The sequence below is a fragment of the Ceratotherium simum genome, chromosome 3 (assembly GCF_057802395.1).
Source record: "Ceratotherium simum simum isolate JZ-2026a chromosome 3, ASM5780239v1, whole genome shotgun sequence".
NCBI lineage: Eukaryota > Metazoa > Chordata > Mammalia > Perissodactyla > Rhinocerotidae > Ceratotherium > Ceratotherium simum.
The window spans coordinates 31,104,303-31,126,621 of record NC_141902.1 but is presented as its reverse complement, the minus strand read 5'-3'; the positions used below and the strand labels follow the sequence as shown (position 1 = coordinate 31,126,621).

Sequence of the window (22,319 nt, the reverse complement as noted above, 5' to 3'; positions counted from 1 at the left end):
TTTCCTCCCTTTAATGGTTCCAGAAAGTTCTAAAGAGAATGACACACCTTAAAATGAACATTACTTTTGAGTCATTCACTTAATTAATTCAACCAGTATTTATTAAGTTCTTATGATGTGCTGGGCACTGTTCTAGGTCTTGGGGACACAGCAGTAGACCAAGGCAGTTAAAGAATCTGCTTTCACTGTGTGTATATGAGGTCACAGAAGACAGGAAATAAGTTAAAAAAAAAAAAAGATATTTCCAAAAGTGATAAGTTCAATGAAGAAAATGACACAGGTATTGGGATAGATTATAGCTGGGGAGGGGAAGGACAACTTCAGGTAAGACCATTGGTGTGCTGGTAAGCAGGCTCTCTGTACTGGAAAAAAAAATTCTCGTTTATGGTATTTGCTGATTTCCATGGTATAAACACTCATACATAGCCAATTTCAAACTACTAATGTGAAGTCACTGAACATGGTTTTGGGAAGAGATGCACACAACTGGCTCTCATCAGCTGGTATGAGCTGGCTGTAGCGCACCCTTTGCATAATATGGTCAGGAAAAGCCCCCATTTAAGGTAGAGGGAATAGCTATTTTAAAAGATCCTAAAGCAGAAACAATCTTTTTTTTTTTTTTTTGTCCTGAGGGAGATCAGCCCTGAGCTAACATCCGTGCTAATCCTCCTCTTTTTGCTGAGGAAGACCGGCTCTGAGCTAACATCTATTGCCAATCCTCTTCCTTTTTTTCCTTCCCCAAAGCCCCAGTGGACAGTTGTATGTCACAGCTGCACATCCTTCTAGTTGCTGTACGTGGGACGCGGCCTCAGCATGGCCGGAGAAGCGGTGCGTCGGTGGGCGCCGGGGATCCAACCCCGGGCCACCAATAGCGGAGCGCGCACACTTAACCGCTAAGCCACCGCGCCAGCCCCAGAAACAATCTTAATGGATTCATAAAACAGAACAGATAACATGGCTTAAGTAGAGTGAGGAGAGAGTAGTTAGACATGTAAGAAGCCAGACCATGTAGTTAGCAAATGGATAGTTCTTCCAAATCCATTTATTGAACAGTCTCTCCTTTTCCCATTGACCTATTCTAGATAATAACAACATGATGGGGGCTGGGGCTGAGGAGAGAGAGTGATGTGAGAGTGTGCTAATGTTCTTTTCTTTGTTTAGGGGATAGGGGTAACACAGATAGCATTTTTGTTTAAAGTAAGAAGGGATCAAAAAATTAACAGAAAAAGTGAGAAAAACTGAAATAATAGTTTAGGATGGCAGAATGGTTCAAATATATCAATAATACCAATAATGATAATAATGCAAATAGACTAAACTCACTCATTAAAACATAAAGATGGACAGACCTGATTCAACAACAAAACCCACATATACTGTTTACAAGAGACATAAGGACACACAAAGGCTGCAAGGAAAGAGCTATACCAGGCATATATAAACCAAAAGAAAACTGATATAGATATTATATCAGAAAGCTGATATAGAAAATATCAGAAAGCTGATATTATCAGACAAATTTGTCTTTAAGAGAAAAACTTTATTAGGGATGAGAAAGCAACCATGTAACAAAAGGTTTAATTTATCAGAAATGTATGACAATTTTAAACATATATCTATTGTATAGTTACCTCTTTCTGTGTTAACAAGTTACTCCCAAATTTAGTGGCTTACACAACACACATTTATTATCTCACAGTTTGTGTGGGCTAGGAATATGGGCATGGCTTAGCTGGGCCCTCTGCCTCACAGTCTCCCATGAGGCTCTAACGAAGCATCCACTAGGACGCTGGTCTCATCTGAAGGCCCTGGGAAGATACACTTCCAAGCTCACTCACACAGTTGTTGGCAGGATTCAGTTCCTTTCAGGCTGTTGGCCAAGGGCCTCTCTCCGTTCCTTGCCATGTGGGTCTTTCCACTCGACAGTTTATAGCATGGCAGTTGGATTCCCTCAAAGTAAGCCACCAAAGAGAGCCAGAGAGGGAGTGCAAGACAGATATCACAGTCTTTCCGTAATCTGATTTTGAAAGTGATATCCCCTTGCTTTTGTCATATTCTATTAATTAGAAGAAGTCATTAAGTCCAGCCCTCACTCAAAGAGGAAAGGATTACACAGGGGCATAAATACCAGGGAGAAAGGATCATTGGAGCTAATCTAAGAGGCTGCCTACCACATCCATCCATCCCCCCATCCATCCATCCCTGCCTCAAAATATTTGAGGCAAACATGGATAGAACTATGGTGAGAAATTGATAAATCTACCATCAAGATTTTTAACATACTTCTCTCAATAATTGATAGATGAAGTAGACAAAATAAGCAAGGGTAATGAGATCTGAATAATACAATGAGTAACATTAACCTAACGGACATAGAATTTTGCATCCAAAATTAAAGAATATACATTTTAATCAAACACACGTGAAAAATTATAAAAAGTTATCATGTACTAGACCTTTAAGAGAGAACAAATTTTAAACACGTATAATATAGGACATGATCTTGGTCCATAACAATTAAGTTAGAATTTAATTATAAAAAGATAAACTTCAAAATCCTTGCAAATTTAGAAATTAAAAAAAAAAAACCACTACTAAACAACTCAAGGATCAAAGACTAAAAAACTTAAGAATTGAATAACAATGAAAACACCACATATTGAAACTTGGAGGATCCAGCAAAAATAGCACTTCAAAGGAAAGTTATTGTCTTAAAATTTTACATTAGCAAAGTAAAAAGACTAAAAATCATATAGCCTAAGTACCTGTTTTAGGAAGTCAGAAAGAGAGCAGAATGACTCCTAAGACAGCAGAAGGAAAAAACGATAACTATACTAGCTGTCTTTGATTAAATGTCTTTTTCTGTCTTGTAACCTTTCATTTTTCCTGGGTCTTGATGCTGTAGGTAAATCTCTTGTTAACAGCAAATAGCTGGATTTTAAAAAATCTGACCATCTGTTTTTTTAACTATCAAGTTTACTCCGTCACCCTTAGCGACTGATATATTTGGCCTGGGTTCTACCATCTTTTTATTTCTCTTTGTTCTTCCTTCTCTATGATTCATTCTCATTTTCTCTCTCTAGATTTTTTGATTTGTTTTTCCTCTCTCTTCTCTTGGAGTTTCCACACTTTTTTCTATTTTTCCAGCAATTACTCTTGAAGTTTTACCACATATTTTACTTAGAACAAACTGATAAGTAAGTCTAAACAATAGCTTGTCATCCTCCCAAACAACACAAAGACTTTTGAACACTTCAGTTCCAACTCTCTCCTCCTGACTTACATAATATTATAGTCCAATATTTCCAGATAGTCTATTTTTTTACTTCACAAATAAGACACTAAAATTATTTCATAGAGACAACATTGATTTGGGTCAAAGGCCATGTTTACCATTTCACTTGGTCAATATTCTTTGTTGCATTTCAGAGTACTACTCTTCTGGGATCATTTTCTTTTTATTTTTTCTTTTTATTTTTTTGTGAGGAGGACCAGCCCTGAGCTAACATCCAATGCCAATCCTCCTCTTTTTTGCTGAGGAAGACTGGCCCTGGGCTAACATCTGTGCCCATCTTCCTCTACTTTATATGGGACGCTGCCACAGCATGGCTTAACAAGTGGTGCGTTGTTGCGCGCCGGGATCCGAACCAGCGAACCCCCGGCTGCCGCAGGGGAGCGCACGCACTTAACTGCTTGCGCCACCGGGCCGGCCCTCATTTTCTTTTTACTTGAGGTACATTCTTTAGAATTCCTTCAGAGGACTGTTTCTCAAACAGCACTATAAAATTTCAGACCAAATAATTATTTGCTCTGGGGGATGTTTAAGAGCATCCCTGGCCTCTACTCACTAGACACCAATAGCATCTCCAGTAGCGACAACTACAAATGTCTCCAACCATCTCCAAATATCCCCTGGGGGGCAAAATTTTCCCTAGCTGAAAAGCACTAGTTTAGAACAAGTCTCATGGTGAAAAATGTCCTCAGCTTTTATTTACCTACAATTGTCTTTATTTTGCCCTTATTCCTTCCTGTCTTGCTAAGCACAATTCTAGGATAATAAATTTATTTATTTATTTATTTTTTCCCCCAAAGCCCCAGTAGATAGCTGTATGTCATAGCTGCACATCCCTCCAGCTGCTGCATGTGGGATGCGGCCCCAGCACGGCTGGAGAAGCGGCGCGTCGGTGCGCACCCGGGATCCGAACCCAGGCTGCCAGCAGTGGAGCGCACGCACTCAACCGCTAAGCCACCGGGCCGGCCCTAGGATAATAAAATTTTTGCAAACACTTTAAGACATTATTTGTCATCTGTTTCGCTATTAAGAATTCTGTCATTCTGATGTTCCTTTGATGATCTGTCCTTTCTCTCTGGCTGCTTTCAAGATCTTTTCTTAGGTGTCCTGCTGCTTCATTAAGATATGTCTAGATGTAGTTTTCTTTTTGTTCACAAACATTCTTCACCTGTTTCTAATCTACTATTTAACCTCTTCATTTTTTACATTAATAAGGATATATTTTTTCTTTTCCAGAAGTTCCATTAGTTTTTCTTCTCTCTAAACAGACTTTTATTCCTAAGCAGAATGCTCATCTTCCTAATTGCAACCTTTGATTCAGACATTGAATAGTTTTGTATTTAAGACTCGGGACTACTTCATCCCTCTTGAGGGTTATAGGAATAGGAGTCCTAGCTTCGGCATATACTTCCCTGCTCTTCAACAGCCTTAAAGGGGTGTTGCTATAAAAATCTGGCCTCTGAATAGTCCGGCCCCATACTACGGACTGCTGGTCCAAGCCATCTCCTAGCAGCTCTGGCTCCCCTTGCTGCAGCCCTGGCACCTCTATATTTGAGGTCTCTCTAGTCTCAGATTTCAGGTGCAATTACCTTAACTTTCAGACACTCTGGTCCTGGCTGTTTCTGGCCCAGCTTCCGTTTGCTTGCTTCCTTAATATTGGGGGGGCAGGGAGAGGGGGGTGCGTGGGGGAGTGGAGACTTTGTCTACATATAGCAGACCAAGGATGCCTTCAAGATTGTCCTACCCAGGGTCTACTTGTGGTAGTGTTGTGGAATGAGAAGGTCCCATAGGGCTCCTGGTCAGTCAAGAAAGGTCAAGGCTTTCCTGGCTAAGAACAAAGCTCTCATCAGGAGTGGTTAATTGAAAGGCATGGATCAGTGAGGCATGAAATCAGGAGAGGTCATACTGACAGGCATAGATCAATTCTCAGTCTGAATATCTTTGTGGGAAATCACGCTGCTTCAGATGTACAGCCTTCAGAAGTCTGGATCACTACTGTGACCCCAGGAAATCCCAGATGGAATGGAAGTTCTAGAGTTTCTTAATAGCAAATAACCTTTACTCTGCAGGAACTAAGAATCAAATCCATATCCGAGGGCTGTTTTAGGATTATCCAGAATCCTAAGAAGACTCCTTTGGAGGATACCTACTGAGACTGGCCTCAGTAACGCTTTGAATTAAACAGCCCTTCCAATCACTTATGTTTCTTTTTTCTCATTTTACTATCTAAATGATACTTATATTACTGGGAAACTTACTGGTGTTTCATTGTATAATTCAAATGAAAACTGATAGGAATGTCATTATTGGTTCTACTGAAGATTTCAGATTTCCATAATGCTATACATTTTTTTGTAAAAGAAAAATGGTATACCAAATGTCCTGCTCTTTATAAAAACATTATTGTTGTGGCGCTATTATTTCTAAAATGTTGCTTTTGTCAATTACCACTTACACTACAGTTTGGGCCTAAGATAAGTCTCAGATTCCTCCCTTAGCCTCCTGATCTTGTCAAACGTCCTTTACCGGTTTGAGCTAGGCAGAAGGAGAGTAGTAAAGGTACTTCATCTCCCTTGGCACAGGTTTGGGTTTGAACTATGTGACTACGTGAACATGAAAGGTTATCTCAAATGCTATACATCATGTTTTTGATTGTATAGTTTGAATCAGTAGGCAAACAACCGGCGCACATTATGATTGGCTGCTATATCTCTTAAGTCTATAGCTTCCTCTCTCTTCTTTTGCTTTGCAGTTTATTTGTTGACAAAACCATGTCATTTGCTCAGTAGAGATTCTGACTGTCTGGATTTTGACGATGGCATCCATGTGTTGTCATTTAACATGTTGTTCTGTTTTTTCTATTTCCTATAAATTGGTAGCTAAGCCTCTAGGCTTAACCACATTCAGTATTTTCAGGGGCAGGAAAGAAAACTCCTTCACAATGGTATTTTGACGTTGTATCAGGAGGCACATGTCATCTGGTTGTCTTTCTTTTTAAGATACTAGCAACTGTTACTGATTAATGCCTAGACCATTAATTTATGAGAGATTACAAAATGTTGATATTCTTATTCTACTTATTAGCTATCCTTCCTTCGTTTATTAGCTGAAATACTTTTATAGAGAGACATTCCCTCTAGTACACTATTTGATCACCCATTGGTATACTTAAAGGCAAGATAAAGACTTCATTCTTTCCCTTTATTGACCAATTCTCAGAATAATGAATTGGTTCACTAGAATACTCCAAAGGTGACCAATTACTTTTTTAAAGTATCATTATGAACTCATGAATTTAAATATTAGATATGTTTCAAGTCAAATGCTTTTTCTGCATCTATTAACATGGTTATACCACGTTTCTCCTTTAATCTGTTAAATATACTGAATTATATAAATACATTTTTTTTTTTAAAGATTTTATTTATTTATTTTTTCCACCCAAAGCCCCAGTAGATAGTTGTATGTCATAGCTGCACATCCTTCTAGTTGCTGTATGTGGGACGCGGCCTCAGCATGGCCGGAGAAGCGGTGTGTCGGTGCGCGCCCGGGATCTGAACCCGGGCCGCCAGCAGCGGAGCGCGCGCACTTAACCGCCAAGCCATGGGGCCGGCCCCTATAAATACATTTTTAATGGCAAACCAACCATGTATTTCTAGCAGAGACCCAACTTGGTCATGGGGGTAACTTTTTAAATATATTGCTTGATTCAGGTGGCAAATATTTTCATTAGGATATTTGTATCTGTGTTCATAAGTAAAAGTGGCCTATACTTTTCTCATATTGTCACTGCTAAGTTTGGGTATCAAGGTTATGCAAACCTCAAACTGAGTTGGGGAGTGTTTACTTGTTTTTCTATTCCTTGAGAGAAACTGTAGACGTATGGGATTATTTTTCCTTGAATGTTTGGTAAAACTTGTCATAAAAATGCCAGGGCCCAATGTTCATTTGCTTCCTTTCTAAAATGTTTTAAATTGAAAATTATTACACACACACAGAGAAAAGTTGATAAATCATAAGTATACGGCTTGATTCTTTGTCACAACAGCAGCTTCGTCCTTCCATACGTCTCCTCAGCCTGACCCTGAGTTTTGCAAGTGATCTGACGAGTCAGTGGGAACACTAGATACATTAAAATAACTGCACCCTGTCGACAGGAAAAACATTTAGAAGGTCTGAATGATGCTATTATAAATTCCATTCGGCAGGCAAGGCAATTGAACCAGTTTTTCACCTACTAGATCAAATTATTCTAAATGAGGTTATTATGGAGAGCTGGCATGATTTTAATTCAAACTACCAATGCCTTTTCTGAGGAACTATAAGATGGTTAGAAAATATAACAAAAAATCATCTTTCACTCTTTTGCAAACACAAAGTTTTTTTAAATAAACCAGACTTAAGGATTTTGAGGTGTCGTTAAAACAAGGATACTTAGGACAGGAGACAAAAGTTATTAAAAGCATGAGAAAAAAGTATATAATCTGACCTAATGAATCTGTGAGAGAGAAGCCAGGGTAGCAGGATGAACTTACCTGAGAATCTAGCTAGAAGACTCTGGATAAATTCCCAGGTTTGTTTAAAACTGAATGCAATTATAGATTGCCAAATGAGATTAATGTCTGGAGTAGACTCTTTGCAAATACAATTAGGGGTTTTGGCCATACTGACTAAGAGAACTCTTCCTTCACACTCACATACTATTTCTTTTTACATACAACTCGTCTGCTATCTTGACTACAGTGCTTAACAGGAAACAAAATCCTGTCCATTTCATTTGCTAAGTCCTCCCCTACCTCCATTATACATGTGTTCTTACTCTCAAACTTCTTTACCTGTCAGGCATGTATCAGAGACAGAAGCAATTTATTAGTGTAGGGGGAAAATGGTCTGGCAAAATCTTTCAATGAAATCTTAACTATTCCTGATCCAAATGTAAAATTTTTATATAGAGAAGACTAATTTTGAACAGTTTGAACAACATAAAAGTATAAAAAAAGAGAACAGTGACAGCTCTAATGCCACAGGCTATGACCTTGGTCGTCAGATTTCTAGCTATACGTTTGCGCCAAACCATTTACTTAACAAATACTTATTGAGTGCCTAGGGTGTCAGGTACTGTTCTAGCACATAAACTCTCCCAAAGGAATGAGAATTAAGACTAGACACTTATGTCCTTAACACAGGAAGAGCAGAAAAGGAGAATTCCAGTCTCCTCAACTAATACTCTGAACCTTTAATAAGCAAGCAAGTCAAGTACATTCCCTACTTTGGACTTTTTGATAGGTTATAATTTTCCACAGCTGCATTGTACATATTCAAACAGCTAAAAGTTCAGTAATGTGCAAACAAAAAGACACACACGCAGAAAATGGCTGTTAATATATTTAAAAGTACTTAGCGTCACTCATAATTAAAGAAGTATAAATAAAAATTAGAGATGCCACTTTCATCTATTAGGTAAAGAAAAAATTTTAAGATTGATAACACCTACTTTTGATGATAGGGAGCTGAGTATGTCTCCATACTCCTTGTTGGTGGGAGTTTAAGGTGATGTAACTTTTTCAAAAGGTACATACCCTTTGACCAAAGAATTCCACTGCTAGAAATTTATCCTACAGACTGGCAATGAGGATACAAGGATATATGTACAAGATGTTCACTGCAACATAATTTGTAACAGTAAAACACGTGGAAATAACCTAAATGCTCAAGAATAGGGAACCGGGTGACTAAAATTATAGAATAGTAGTCCATTGTATTCCTATACTATCACAAAGGAATGAGGCAGATCTTTATGTACTGATATGAGATGTCCAAAATAAAACGGTCAATGAAAAAAAGGAAGTCACAGAATGCTCTGTATAACATAACTCCACTGATAGAAAAAAAAAAGATAGTCATATATAATATGAAAATATATAATTAAAAATTTCTAGAAGAATGCCCAAGAAAGTGTCAACAGCAAGTACCTCAGGGGAGTAGAGGTGAGGTGGTGGGGAGAAGAGATACTTTAGAGGATTTTTACTTTCTTTATATTTACTTTTTTAATTGTCTGAATTCCTCAGTGTTTTATTTTTATATTTTAAAAATTTATCACTTCTGAGATGTTGTGAAATCCCTGTCAAATTACACGCTTACTGCAATTTAAATAAGTGATACCCAGAGGAAATCAATTCATTTCCATAACTTATTTCACAGATAAGGAACTGGAACGTCAATTTCTATGACTTGATTAAGGCCAGGTTGTTTACAGAGTACTTTCAGTAATTAAAATGAAGGCAATCAAAAGACCAAGAAAAATAATAAAAAGGGCAAAATAGCTGCAAAGCTCAAGATATTATAGAGTATTATAATATCATTTTCAAAATTATCTTGGAAAAAAGAAGCTCTAATTCTTACAGATTTTTTTAAACCACAGACGATGTAAAATTATTTTTTAATGTAACTAAATTAAGTCTCAGCAAACAATTGCAGAAGTAGTTTCCTAAAACTTACCAAGTTGGGAATAGAAACAGCAGGAAAAAAAAGTTGAGGAGTGAAAAGTAGAAAAGGGGGGGCAGAAAATAGAAGTAGAGAAGGGAGTAATGTCTGTTAGTATGAGGGGGAAAGGGTGACTTCAGAGAGTGTCAGTCCCCACAGTAATACTATACCTAACAGCTGGCTGTGTTCCCCTGTGATGGAGTTCTGACTCAGGTCTGAAAAACAAACAATTGAAAAGAAAAGAAAAAATGAATGACCAAAACAAATAATTTCTTAAAAATCAGCAACAAACGTCAACCAAGGAAATAAGCAAAAAAAATTTTAAACGCTCAAGAAACATTAATGAGAGGATAATAAAAATACAATGAACTTTTATTAAGAAGAAAATCACACAGCTTCTTCCAAAAGTTAACCAATACAATTACCAGGTGACCCAGCAATTCCACTCCTAGGTATATACCCAAAAGAACTGAAAACAGGATCTCAAACAGATACTTTGTGACAATGTTTATAGCAGCATTATTCACAATAGCCAAAAGGTAGAAAGAACCCAAGTGTCCTTCAACAGATGAATGAATAAACAAAATATGGTATATACATACAATGGGATATTATTCAGCCATAAAAAGGAATGCAGTTCTATACATGTTACAATATGGATGAACCTTGAAAACATTATGATAAGTGAAATAAGCCAGATGTAGAAGGACAAATATTGCATGATTCCATTTACATGAAACATCTAGAAAAGGCAAATTTATAGAGACAGAAAAGAGAGGTTACCAGGGGCTCCGGGAGGAGTGGGGAATGGGGAGCTATTGCTTAATGAATACTGAGTTTCTGTTTGGGGTGATGAGAAATTTTGGAAATAGACAGTAGTAATGGTTGCACAACATTGTGAATGTAATTAATGCCACTGAATTGTACACTTAAAAATAGTTAAGATGGTACATTTTGTTATATATATTTTACTACAATAAAAAGTAAACTAAAAAAAATAATCACACAAATTTGACCAAGCAATAATAGTTCCATAAAGTAGAAGGCTGATTCAGGGCCTATGACATGTTACATTTTCTCTTCAATGACAAAGGAATGTATGACCATAGCACCTCAAAGTCAAGACATAAGTAAAGCACTCATTACTATTAGCAGATATGCTCTGATTTGAATTTAATATGAAATGACTAAACTGGCTTTTATAAATATCTCTTCCTTCAGTAATACATAATTAAATTAGTGGCAATAAGCCAAGTTGCTAATGCAAGAGGTATCGACAATCACCATTTAACAACCAACCACTTACTTACTTTAAAGACTTGAAAAGCATTAAGGGCTAAATATGGAAAAGACTCCGAGCTCCATTTTCCTCAAAGATTAAGTCTCTTGAGATACTGAGGATTACATCTGACTTTCTCAAATGTGTCTGGGGGAATAAAAATAATTTTGGACCAGGGGGTCTGTGAACTATGGGAAAAAAGTTTCCTCAAATTGAAGTTCAGTATTTTCTCCAAATATGATGTATGCAAAAAACTACATAAAAGTATCTGTGATTTTGTCAACAATAAATAGCAATTATTTTCATATCACATTACAGTTGTTGCATATATCTCATAGCATCTTTCAGGTCCACTACTACTTTGAAATTATGGTAGTTAGAATGGTTGCTAGGTCTTATTCAATGTAATGATAAAGAAGGACTTATATTATTAGACTTCAAATTTAATATTTTCATAAATGTATTTTAGTATAATGGGATTCTTTTTAATCCTATGTATGTATTTATACGTGTGTATATTATTTTACGCATTTAAAAACATTATTCTGAAAAGGAATTTGTACGCTTCAGACCGCCAAAGAGGTTCAAGATACAAAAAGATTAAGAATTACTATTTTAGACAAAATTCAAATAACATTTTCCATGGTGTTTATAAACATAAATGTTTTATATATATAATTTAATTAGATATAACACTTTAAGCATCCTAGACAGAAATAACTAATCAGAACACTTAAAGCCTGGTTTCTGATGTGTACTACATACTAGAGTATACTCTATATACGCTAATCAAGGAAGAAGTAAGGTAGAAACCTGATTCCTACAACTCAAGTTTTAAATGCTAGGTGAGCATTTTAAGATATATTTTTAGAAGATTTTCTTCCTTGTTGTGGTTTTGAAAAAAAATTCCCAACTTTTGTATTCTAAGATATTGTACCCATCATACCAGCAAGTGAATTCCAAGTTTTTAATTTAAACTCATCTTACTTATCTAAATAAAGAATAAGGGTTGTTCTTGCACATAAGACACAGTAGGAATAACAGTTCCATAGTAAGTTAATGTATTCGATTCTCTCTCTCTCTCATGCAGGGGAGAAATTGGGCCCTGTCACTATAGAAAAGCAGGTGTAAAACAGCGTGGAAGGAAGGATAAACAAAGAATCATAGAATTTGAGAACTGGAAGAGCTTTGGTCATCATCTAGATCTACTCTAGTGATTCTAAAGGAAAACCTGGAGAGGGGTTATCAGCATCATCTATTTTTCTCCCTAAAATCCTACCAACACCCCTTCTGAAGATTCTGATTCCCCGCTACTGTCATTAATGGGACATTAATGGGAATGCCTTTATCTCTCAGGTGTGCTAGGACAGAACAAAGTTGAGAACCTCGGATCTTCATATAGTTTATAGTTGAGAAGATGAGTGCCTGGGTTAACGGTGGCCAAAGACACATCACACTACTGCCAAAAGAAAAAGGTTAGAGATATAGTCTTGATGTTTTGAGAACCTACGTTCACGCTTCTCCATACTCTGTAATTCTAACTTTCCTGTTCTAAAACAAAGTACAGTAGCCTAAAAGAAGTTATCTGGAAGTGCCAGGGCACGTATCTATGAATAAAAATAGAAAAACATCTCAGATAACTCAGGCAGAGCAGGTATGATTTTAGAGGGGGGAATATTAATGACCTTTTTTCTAAAAAAGAATTACCTCCTTCTATACCGTATACTTCCTTGCCTTCCAAGCTGTGCATACATGATGTACATGCATTTTCTAGTCAAGCCGGGACTCTTTCTTTGAACATGCTCCTATATTCGAGATGAGTAGAAACGAGTCCTTTGTGTAGTTCTCTGCAAGTTCAACTTAGATTTTTATTTTTCATTTATTAAAATTAAAGGAATGCAGGGCAATCTTTACTTGATACTTACTTGGTAATTTGAAGACTAACCTCCAAGAACCTGCAAATGCTTCATTAATATACGTAAAAGCTGAAACAGGGGCAAATCTGGGAGTAAACAGGCTCATGCACCCCCTAGAATGAAACTAGCCATGTCTGTAAAAACCACAATTGGTAAATAGGCTTAAGCTGAAGGGCGTTTCTGGGTATGCAATCCAAACTGTGTAGTCATCATAACACTGCTCTGAGATATGTCTGGGCACCTTTCTATTGTCCTATAGCTGAATTCTCTCATTTAACATTTTTCCTGCACTGGTGAGGGCACATCTAAGCTTGCCTAAGACTAGAAGTCCTAACCATTACTCAAAATGACATTTATCTTAACCAAATTACTTCCTGTAATAGGAACGATTTGGCAATAATGTAACTATTTTTAATGGCCTTCATAAATTAAGGTACTCCTAGGTACAACCAGGTTATAATCAAAAGCCAGCGATACTCTATCAGTCAAAATGGTAGTTCAAATAAAAAATAGAAACATACACCTTTTCACAACAGATAAATCCAATCAGAAAAATGAACTGAAACTATTTCCTTGTAACAGGAATGACATAGTTTTACAAATAGGCATTTGTTCAGTACATTTCATTTACCCTGGGTAAACCGTAAAGAAAAGATTTTAGTTTCTTGCCATGTGCCTTGGAGAACAGAAATAAAAATGACTGTGGGTGGTACTCATTTGCAAAACTGCCTCTGTAAACAGTTTTTTTGAAAAGGCTTATTATTTCCCTTAGTTTGCCCATAGCAATAGTCTTTTTCTGAATTTCCTTTGATAATCACTTTATCTACCACTCTTGGTAGAGAATTTGAAGCATATAAAGGCTACCCAGTATCTTGCAGCTAAAACTCAGTGCAGGTTTTAGTCTTCATTAAGGATAGAATCAGTAATTTCATTAAATAACACAATCAATAGCAGATACTGTTGCCTAATTATTTAGAGAAAGAAGTAGGCACGACCAAGTGAATATACACCAGGACAATTAACTTATTATGCTACTGTTCATATTATCTAAATGTACTAAAAAAGACTATTTCAGGATACCAAATACCTGAAATCACCAGTCTTAACACATGTTTAATTTTCTGGACTCCAACTTTTTAAAAAACCAAAATAGCATCATCACCATAAGAAACCATTTTGACTCAGAATTAGGCAAAGATGATTAACGATGAAACCAAAGACAAGTATTCTAACATTCACACTTATTAGATTCTGCCTCTCTATATCGATAGGTTATTTTGGTGGGAAACCTAAGTGGGAAACAAGTTGAAATAAGTTAAGATCAGAAAAACCTATTCTCTTTATATATGTTTTGAACTTATAGCAATGAAACTACATAGACCTAGAAAAATTTACATGTGATTAATTGGGTTTAAATAAATAGATGGGTGAAAAATATCAGGCAATATTAGGCAAAGTAATTAAGCAGTAAGATGAAAATGTAAAGCAGTGCATACAAAAAGTTAATAAATCATTAGTTCTTTGTGATTTGAATTTTTAATATAAGAATATAATTTTAAAACTGTAGAGTCTACTTCCGTCCCCAAAAAGATAATTTCTGCTGGGATTTATAGTTTAGTCCAATCTATCTGCCATGTAACTGATTTGTGTAGACAGCTAACCTTGAAAAGAATAAGCTGTGGTAGCAGCATTGAACCACGGATTGTCCTTCACATACGGCACATATTACTTAGGGGATAGGGCGTATTCCCCAGTATATTAATAGAGATTTGGTGAGAAAATGGTTTGGGGCAGAGAAGGTAAGTAAATGTGGCAAATCTATTTAACAGTCAAGTACATTTCTATAATGTATAATTTCTCAGACTCTTCAACATGCTAATGGCTGCCTAGCTAATTTCCAAAAGAATATAATATTCAGCAGTCATAAATACGTCAGAAGATATAACTTGTTTTTCATCAAACATCTAGTGTAATTAGTGTTCTATGGTATACAATTTGGGAAATGTTCAACTAATTCATATCAATATACTAAAGTTAAAAGAGAACTCCTTGGATCATCATTTCGATTTACTCATTCATTGACTCAGCAATATTTCCATTAAACCAGTATTTTCCAAATTTGACTAGTCAAAAGAATCATCTGGAATATTTGTTAAACTACAAATTCCTGGGTCACATAACTAGCTCTAATGACTCAATCTCATGGTTGAGATTCTGCAGCTTTACAAAGTGCCCCATACGACTATTATATAGCTTCATTCACTCATTCACCCATTTAAATATCTGAGTGATTAATAAGTCCCAGGTACTGTTCTATGTGCTAGAGATAGAGCAGTAAATAAGAATACAATTTCCTGTTCTCACGCAGATATGGGGAGTTAAAGAACACTTATCTTAAGCCAAAATTAAGAAGAGTGAATGGGAGGCTATTTTGGATTGGGTGGACAGTGAAGGCCTTTCTGAGGAGGTAACCTTTAAGATGAGACCTGCACGTAAAGCAAACATATGAGGATCTCGAAGAAGACTGATGAGGGCAGAGAAGTAGTTATGCGTGGGCCCCAAGATGGGAATAAGTTGGTATGTTTGGGAAACATTCATGTGGCTAAAGCACAGTGAGTTAGAAAATGGTTAAAAAAAAAAAAAGTCAGGGCCGGCCCCGTGGCTTGGTGGTTAAGTGAGCGCGCTCCACTGCTGGCGGCCCGGGTTCGGATCCCGGGCGCGCACCGACGCGCTGCTTCTCCGGCCATGCTGAGGCCGCGTCCCACATACAGCAACTAGAAGGATGTGCAGCTATGACACACAACTATCTACTGGGGCTTTGGGGGGAAAAAAAAAATAAATAAAATCTTTAAAAAAAAAAAAAAAAAAAAAAAAAAAGTCAGCAAATTAGGTAGCAGCTACATCTGGTAGTACTGATGTGAAACAACTGGAAGGTTTTAAATAGCAGCATGATACGTCTGATTAACTATTTAAAAGATGCAGGCTGCTGGCTGGAGAATGGATTCTGGAGGGGGCAAGAGTAGAAACAGAACCAATTAGGAGTCTACTGCAGAAACCTCAGAAAGACATGTGATGACTGTAGCAAAGATGGTGAAAGTAGACAGGTTGATGATATCTTCTGGAAGGAGAGCTCATGAGTTAACCTTCAAAGGAATTCCATGTTACTTTAAAATTTGTAACTCTTCCATTCAATAAATATTTTGAGCATCTTCTACATAAGAAACACTATTCTAATTACTAGAAATGTAGTAACAAAATCTCTGCCATCAAAGAGCTTACATTTTAGTGGGGAAGAGACTAATAATCAACAAACAATACATGTGTCAAGAGTGATAAGAGTTATAAAACCGACAAAAAAAGCAGAGTACGGGAACAGAGAGAATTAGTGGGGCGATAGTTTGTGTGCTAGTTTAGATATTGAGTCTAAAAAGGTCTCTCAGATAACCTGACATTTGACCAGAAACTTGAAGTGAGGCATCTAGCCATACAAATATCTGCAGAAGAATATTCCAGGCAGAGGGAACAGTTAGTGCAAGGACGCTAAAGCAGGTGCGTGTCGGCATGTTCAACGAATAGCAAGGAGGCTAGGTTACCAGACAGAACAGCAGGGTAAAAGTGATAGGACATGGGATAAGAGACGGATGTGTGTGATGGGGAATGGGGCACAGATCATGTAGGGCTTTGTAGGACACATCAAGGACTTTTGATTTTACTTTGAGTGAGTAGAAAGCCATTGGAAGGTTCTGATTTACGTTTTAACATGAAGACTCTAGCTGTTGTCTGGAGAACAGATTGCAGGAGGCAAGTGAGGAAGTAGAAGAAGTAGGAAACAGAAGGCTTCTGCAATGGTCCAAGAAAAGATAATGGTAGTTTGGATCAGGTCAGAAGTAGTGGAGGTGCTGAGAAGTGGTCAGATGCTGGTTATGTTTCAAAGGAAGGATTCATAAGATTAGCAGGCTGATGGACTGGATATGGGGTGGGAAAGAAAAAAAAGGAGTCAAAGTTTTTTCCAGAGCAATTAGACAAACAGAATGCCATTTACGGAGTTATGGAAGACTGGGAGAAGAGCAATGATGGTGAAAAAGAATGAAGATAGCAAACGGGGCCCACTGTGACAGCTGAGCAGCTGTCCCGGAGCAAACATGAGGCACAGTGAAGAGAGAACACAGGATTTAGAAGCAGGTAACACTCGGGTGAGATCCTAGCTCTACTATACGCTATTCAGGTAACTCTGGGAAAATTATTTTATATTTCTTAGCCCCTTGATTTATTATCTGTGCAACAGGAATAGTACTACACCACAGACAATTATTGTGAGGATTAGAGATGGCAGATACGCATTAAATGGTGACTCAAGAAAATTGAGATGAGCCATGGAATGATCCTCAAGAGAAATAATAAAAATTGTAGTGCTGCAAATAATCATGGTAAAAATTAGAACTTAGGTAGCTGCGGATATTTCTTAGAACTTTAAACATCTTGCAGTACAATAGTACTGAGGAAAATATAAAAGTAACATGGGTGAATCCTTGGCACTGACAGACACATTGACTTAAAAATGTACAATCATGTGAGACTAATAGTTTGATTTATTAGTCTTATTTCAAAGTTTGTACATTTATAGTTTGCACTAAGTAGGCACTAACATATTATCTGGGATTTTTTTGTAAAATAATTACAATAGTAATTGCCCAAGAGTGTATGTATTACATTCCCAGACAAGTTTATTAATGACTCCAATTCAAATAACAACGATAATTTAACAAATTTTAAACATGCCTAAAACTGTGTTGGATACTGTGAAGAATGAAGGTATAAGATATTTCCTGACATGTAGAAGCTCATAATCTCATTGAAGAGTCAAATTCAATATAAGAAACTAAAGAAGAATGATGATAACAGTATCTTACATTTAATAACATTTTACAGTTTTAAAAATGTTTTCAAATATTTCATTTGATTCTCATGATACCCCTGTGATATACGTAGGAAATACATAAAGAAGCTAAAGCTAAGTTAAGCTCAATTGTTCGGCCAAGACATACTGAGTGTAAATTGCAAAGCCTGGCTTGAACCTAGATTCTGATTTTTCTATTACATTACACTGGTTGTTCATAAAATTTAGGTACAAGAACGAATATTGGTAATATAGTTAACTCTTAATTATCCAGGGATGAAATAACGAGGGTAAAAGAAATTACAACAAGGTATTTATGAAGTAAATTACAAATCAGCAAATATGTATCAAATGTGTGGAACTACACAGTGACCACAGATGGCTATAACATGTCTACCGCAACATAAAAAGTTCAGCAACTCTACTTACCCCGTAAGACAGCCCCCTCCACCCCACTGTCAGTGCCTTCTCCCACCCACCACCCAGGCATGAGATGGTAAAGGGAAGCACATGTGGTTATGGAATCCAATACACAGTCAGGCCTGAAAGTAGAGAAATTAGGAAGAGATAAAGATCATCCACCCAGAACAGTAAATATGGTTCTGTTTTTAAAATGTGAAAAAAGTTTAGTAACCGAACTATTTTATTTATTTTTATACTTTTGATTACTTCTGCAAGAATACAAGTATTCATAAATATTTATTGTAATTTTACCCTTAAAAGTTTGTCAAATTTATTTTGTTCTAAACGTTTCGGTAGACTTTAACTGTGATTTTAGATTATCAAGACATGATTCCACCTTTTCCATCCACCCCTCCCATTAATCCTGTTAAAAACAAGAGTCGAAGCCCTTTATGAAATGTCATTTTTTATGTCTGTGCTAGAATATCTTTAACATCTCTTCAAAAACTTGATGATCTCTTTTCTAACAGGCTCAGAGCCTCTGCTTGGCAACAGCATCTAGCAATATTAATCATTTGTATTATATCTATTTTTAGTGTATACTCTATTTATGGCAAGCAAGCTGGTATTTCATTTAGTGACAATGTTTCCTTTATAAAGGAAACCAAAAAGCAGTGATTCAGTTTAAGAAAAAATAAATGCAAGGATGATACACGAAAATGGAAAGATTATAAAGGTAGTCTCTAAATGACTAAATTTAGGAAAAATTTCCTACTGTCACCATACAAAATCTGCACAGCAACCCCGTGAGGAAGAATTATTCCCATATTCCACAAGAAACTAGCTCAGAGAAAGCTGAAATGATTTGCCCAAGGTGGTATAGCCAACAACCTGTGGTATTAGCCATTAGTGCTGCAAGGCTCCAAAAAAGGAGAGGATCAACATGGATTGAGGCAGTGTGAGCTTCAACCAGAACTTTTACAAACCTTAAGAATCATGGAGAACTCAAAATCACAGGGGAGGAATAAACACAGCACATCTCTGGGATGGTTTGCTTGGAAAAGTTGGGTTGTATTAGGAAAAGTCTTCAAAGTCTAAAGGAGATGAAAAACAACTGAAATTCTCTATGTAGAAGACTAAAAATAAAAGCAGTATTTTAGGTAAGGAAACATGAGTGCAATATGCAAAATGAAATGAATGGCAGATTTATTAGAGACAGGCAGGCATACTCATTATTAGATCACTGTAATTTATCCATGTCCTAACAAGCATCTCTAGCATGGTCCCTAGGATAGTAGTAGTAGGTAGTTGTTATTAATTCAACGAATACTTTTTTTTTTTTTATGGTGAGGAAGGTTAGCCCTAAGCTAACATGTTGCCAATCCTCCTCTTTTTGCTGAGGAAGACTGGCCCTGGGCTAACATCTGTGCCCATCTTCCCCTACTTTATATGTAGGATGTCTGCCACAGCATGGCTTGATAAGCAGTGTATAGGTCCACTCCTGGGATCCGAACCCGTGAACTCCGCGCCGCAGAAGCAGAGTGGGTGAACTTAACCACTATGCCACTGGGCCGGCCCCTCAACCAATACTCGGAATGCCTACTATATGTCAGGTACTGTGCCAGGCACTACAGATACCAAAAGAGTGACCTTTTGTTCTAAAAAAGTTTGGAGAGGAAAGAAATACACAAATTATGAAACAATAAAAACAATTGTTATAGGTACAAGTACTGTGAGAATCAAAAAGGAAAAAAAAAAGCAGTGGTCAGGGATTGTGTCAAGGGGATAACTGAGCCAAATCTTGAAGGATGGATAGTTTATCAAAAAGTAGAATGGGTGAGGGGCCTGCCTGGTGGCGTGGTGATTAAGTTCGCGTGCTCCACTTCCACGGCCCAGGGTTTACTGGTTCGGATCCTGGGTGCGGACCTAAGCACCGCTCATCAAGCTATGCTTTGGGGGCATCCCATATACAAAATAGAGGAAGATGGGCACAGGTGTTAGCTCAGAGCTAATCTTCCTCAGCAAAAAGGGGAAGATTGGCAATGGATGTTAGCTCAGGATCAATCTTCCTCACCAAAAAAAAAAAAAAAAAAAATAGAATGGGTGAAAGAAAATGGAGAAGGGGAGACATTCTAGTCAGAGGGACTGACAATGAGGACATAGCTAATGGAGAAGTTCTGGAGATAAAATAGAAAATATATACCTAATAACATAGGGTATATAACTAATATATGTCTATATTATCATACATATAAATATATTGTACCTACTATATATTGTACCTACTATATATATATATTATACCTACTATATAATACATACCTAATTTACAGGAAAGGAGAAGAAAAGGGTGTTGTCATTGACAAAAAAGTGGGTAAGAAGCAGAACCAGTTGGCATGTGTGTTTCCAGCTTTTGATTCTTCCCCTTCTCTCATTCACCAAATCCAGTCAATTGTGGCTTCCATACCAATCTCTTGTTTTCCATTGCACTGTCCTCATTTAGATTCTCACCTTTTCCAGCTTGGACCATTAAAATAGTTCAGTTATTCTCCCTGCCACCAATTCTCCCATCTTCAAACAACGCTGAGTTTTCCTCCATATTACTAATCCTAAAATTCTGCCTTTATTAGGTTGCTTCATTCCTTAATAAACAAAACAAACACTTTCAAAGGTCTCCAAGTGACAGTGCCAGGAGTCCCCAACCACTCTGAAGAGAAGATCGTTCTCACTTCCTGTTTATTTATATCCTGACATCATGTGGGGATGCTGATTCAAGTCTTTCCAAGGAAAGAGAAGGGCTGCCTTTGCAGGCTCTGCCTCCATTTCCACTGTGAATTCTCAGTCTGGGCATTGTGGTGGTGGTGGTGGTGTTAGCAGAGGCCAATGGCTTAAACATCTATAAATAGATCCTGGTTTACTTGTTTGGACCCCTTGACTTATAGGATGAACTCCAAAAATCTCATCCTGGCTTTCAAGTCCCTTTATTATTTTATTTTTTCATTCATTTTCACGTATTTTTTTAAAAAAATGTTTTATTATTTATTTTTTTGAGGAAGATTGGCCCTGAGCTAACATCTGTTGCCAATCTTCCTCTTTTTCTTTTTGTTCCCCAAAGCCCCAGTACATAGTTGCATAGCTTGTAGGTCCTTCTAGTTTCTCTATGTGGGATGCTGCCTCAGCATGGCTTGATGAGCTGTGAGTAGGTCCGCGTCCAGGATCCGAACTGGCGAACCCTAGGCCACCAAGGTGGAACGTGCAAACTTAACTGCTACGCCACTGGGCTGGTGCCTCAAGTACCTTTATAATGTAGCACTAGCCTACTCCTCTCTAACCTTATATCATTTGCTGTTCTTAGTCATGAACCCTCTGCTCCACACTCTCTGGAATGTTTCGTGAGTCTTGACTCTAGACCTATGCATCTTTCCTTATAACAATTTTTCACTGAAAATTTCCTTCTCTTTCTTCTCCACTTACCTGATTTATACATCCTTGAAAGGTCCAAACTCAAGTGCTGCTTCTTTCCTTAGGCCTACCCTGAGTTTTAATTTTCTAACAGGTTTAATCTTCCTCTGAACTGTTGGGTATAAGCCGCCTTGCATTATCTTTTAATTAATCAACCTATTAATTCAATGAATATTTACTAAGCATCTGTAAGTATCAGACTAGATGCTAGGCGCTGGGGGACACACAAAGATGAACAGAACACAGTAGCTACCCTTAAGGGGCTTATAGCACATATGAGTAAGATAAGTAATTACATCAGGGTGATTAAAGTACTATATTAGAAGTATAGACAAAGAGATAAGGGAGTGTGTATATCACACTACATTCCCTGGAGAATGTAACAGAGAAACCATGAAGGAAGAAGTGATGTTCAAGCTCAGTCTTAAAGGAAGAGTAAGTGTTGCTTGGTAATTGGAGGAAAGAACATTTCAGGAAGATGGAACAAATGTGTGGAAACAATAGAGACGTTCAAGAACACTGGTTATATCTGGTGTTCAGTACATATGAAAGAGTGATAGACAGGAGGCCGTTAAGTTGGGATGTTCT

General features: G+C 37.2%; 1 protein-coding gene across 6 annotated transcripts in view; it reads right to left on the bottom strand.

The window, feature by feature from the left end:
- Positions 1 to 22,319, bottom strand: part of SLC12A6 (solute carrier family 12 member 6) — an 86,006-nt gene that overhangs the window by 38,241 nt on the left and 25,446 nt on the right. For 5 of the 6 annotated variants that reach the window (XM_004421363.3, XM_004421366.3, XM_087424640.1 and 2 more), the window contains one exon: positions 9,946 to 9,990. In XM_004421363.3, the coding sequence (XP_004421420.1) occupies positions 9,946 to 9,990 (45 nt within the window). Of the gene's footprint in view, positions 1 to 9,945; positions 9,991 to 19,255; positions 19,383 to 22,319 lie in introns of those variants that run through there. The other variant, XM_087424647.1, reaches the window with a different exon arrangement.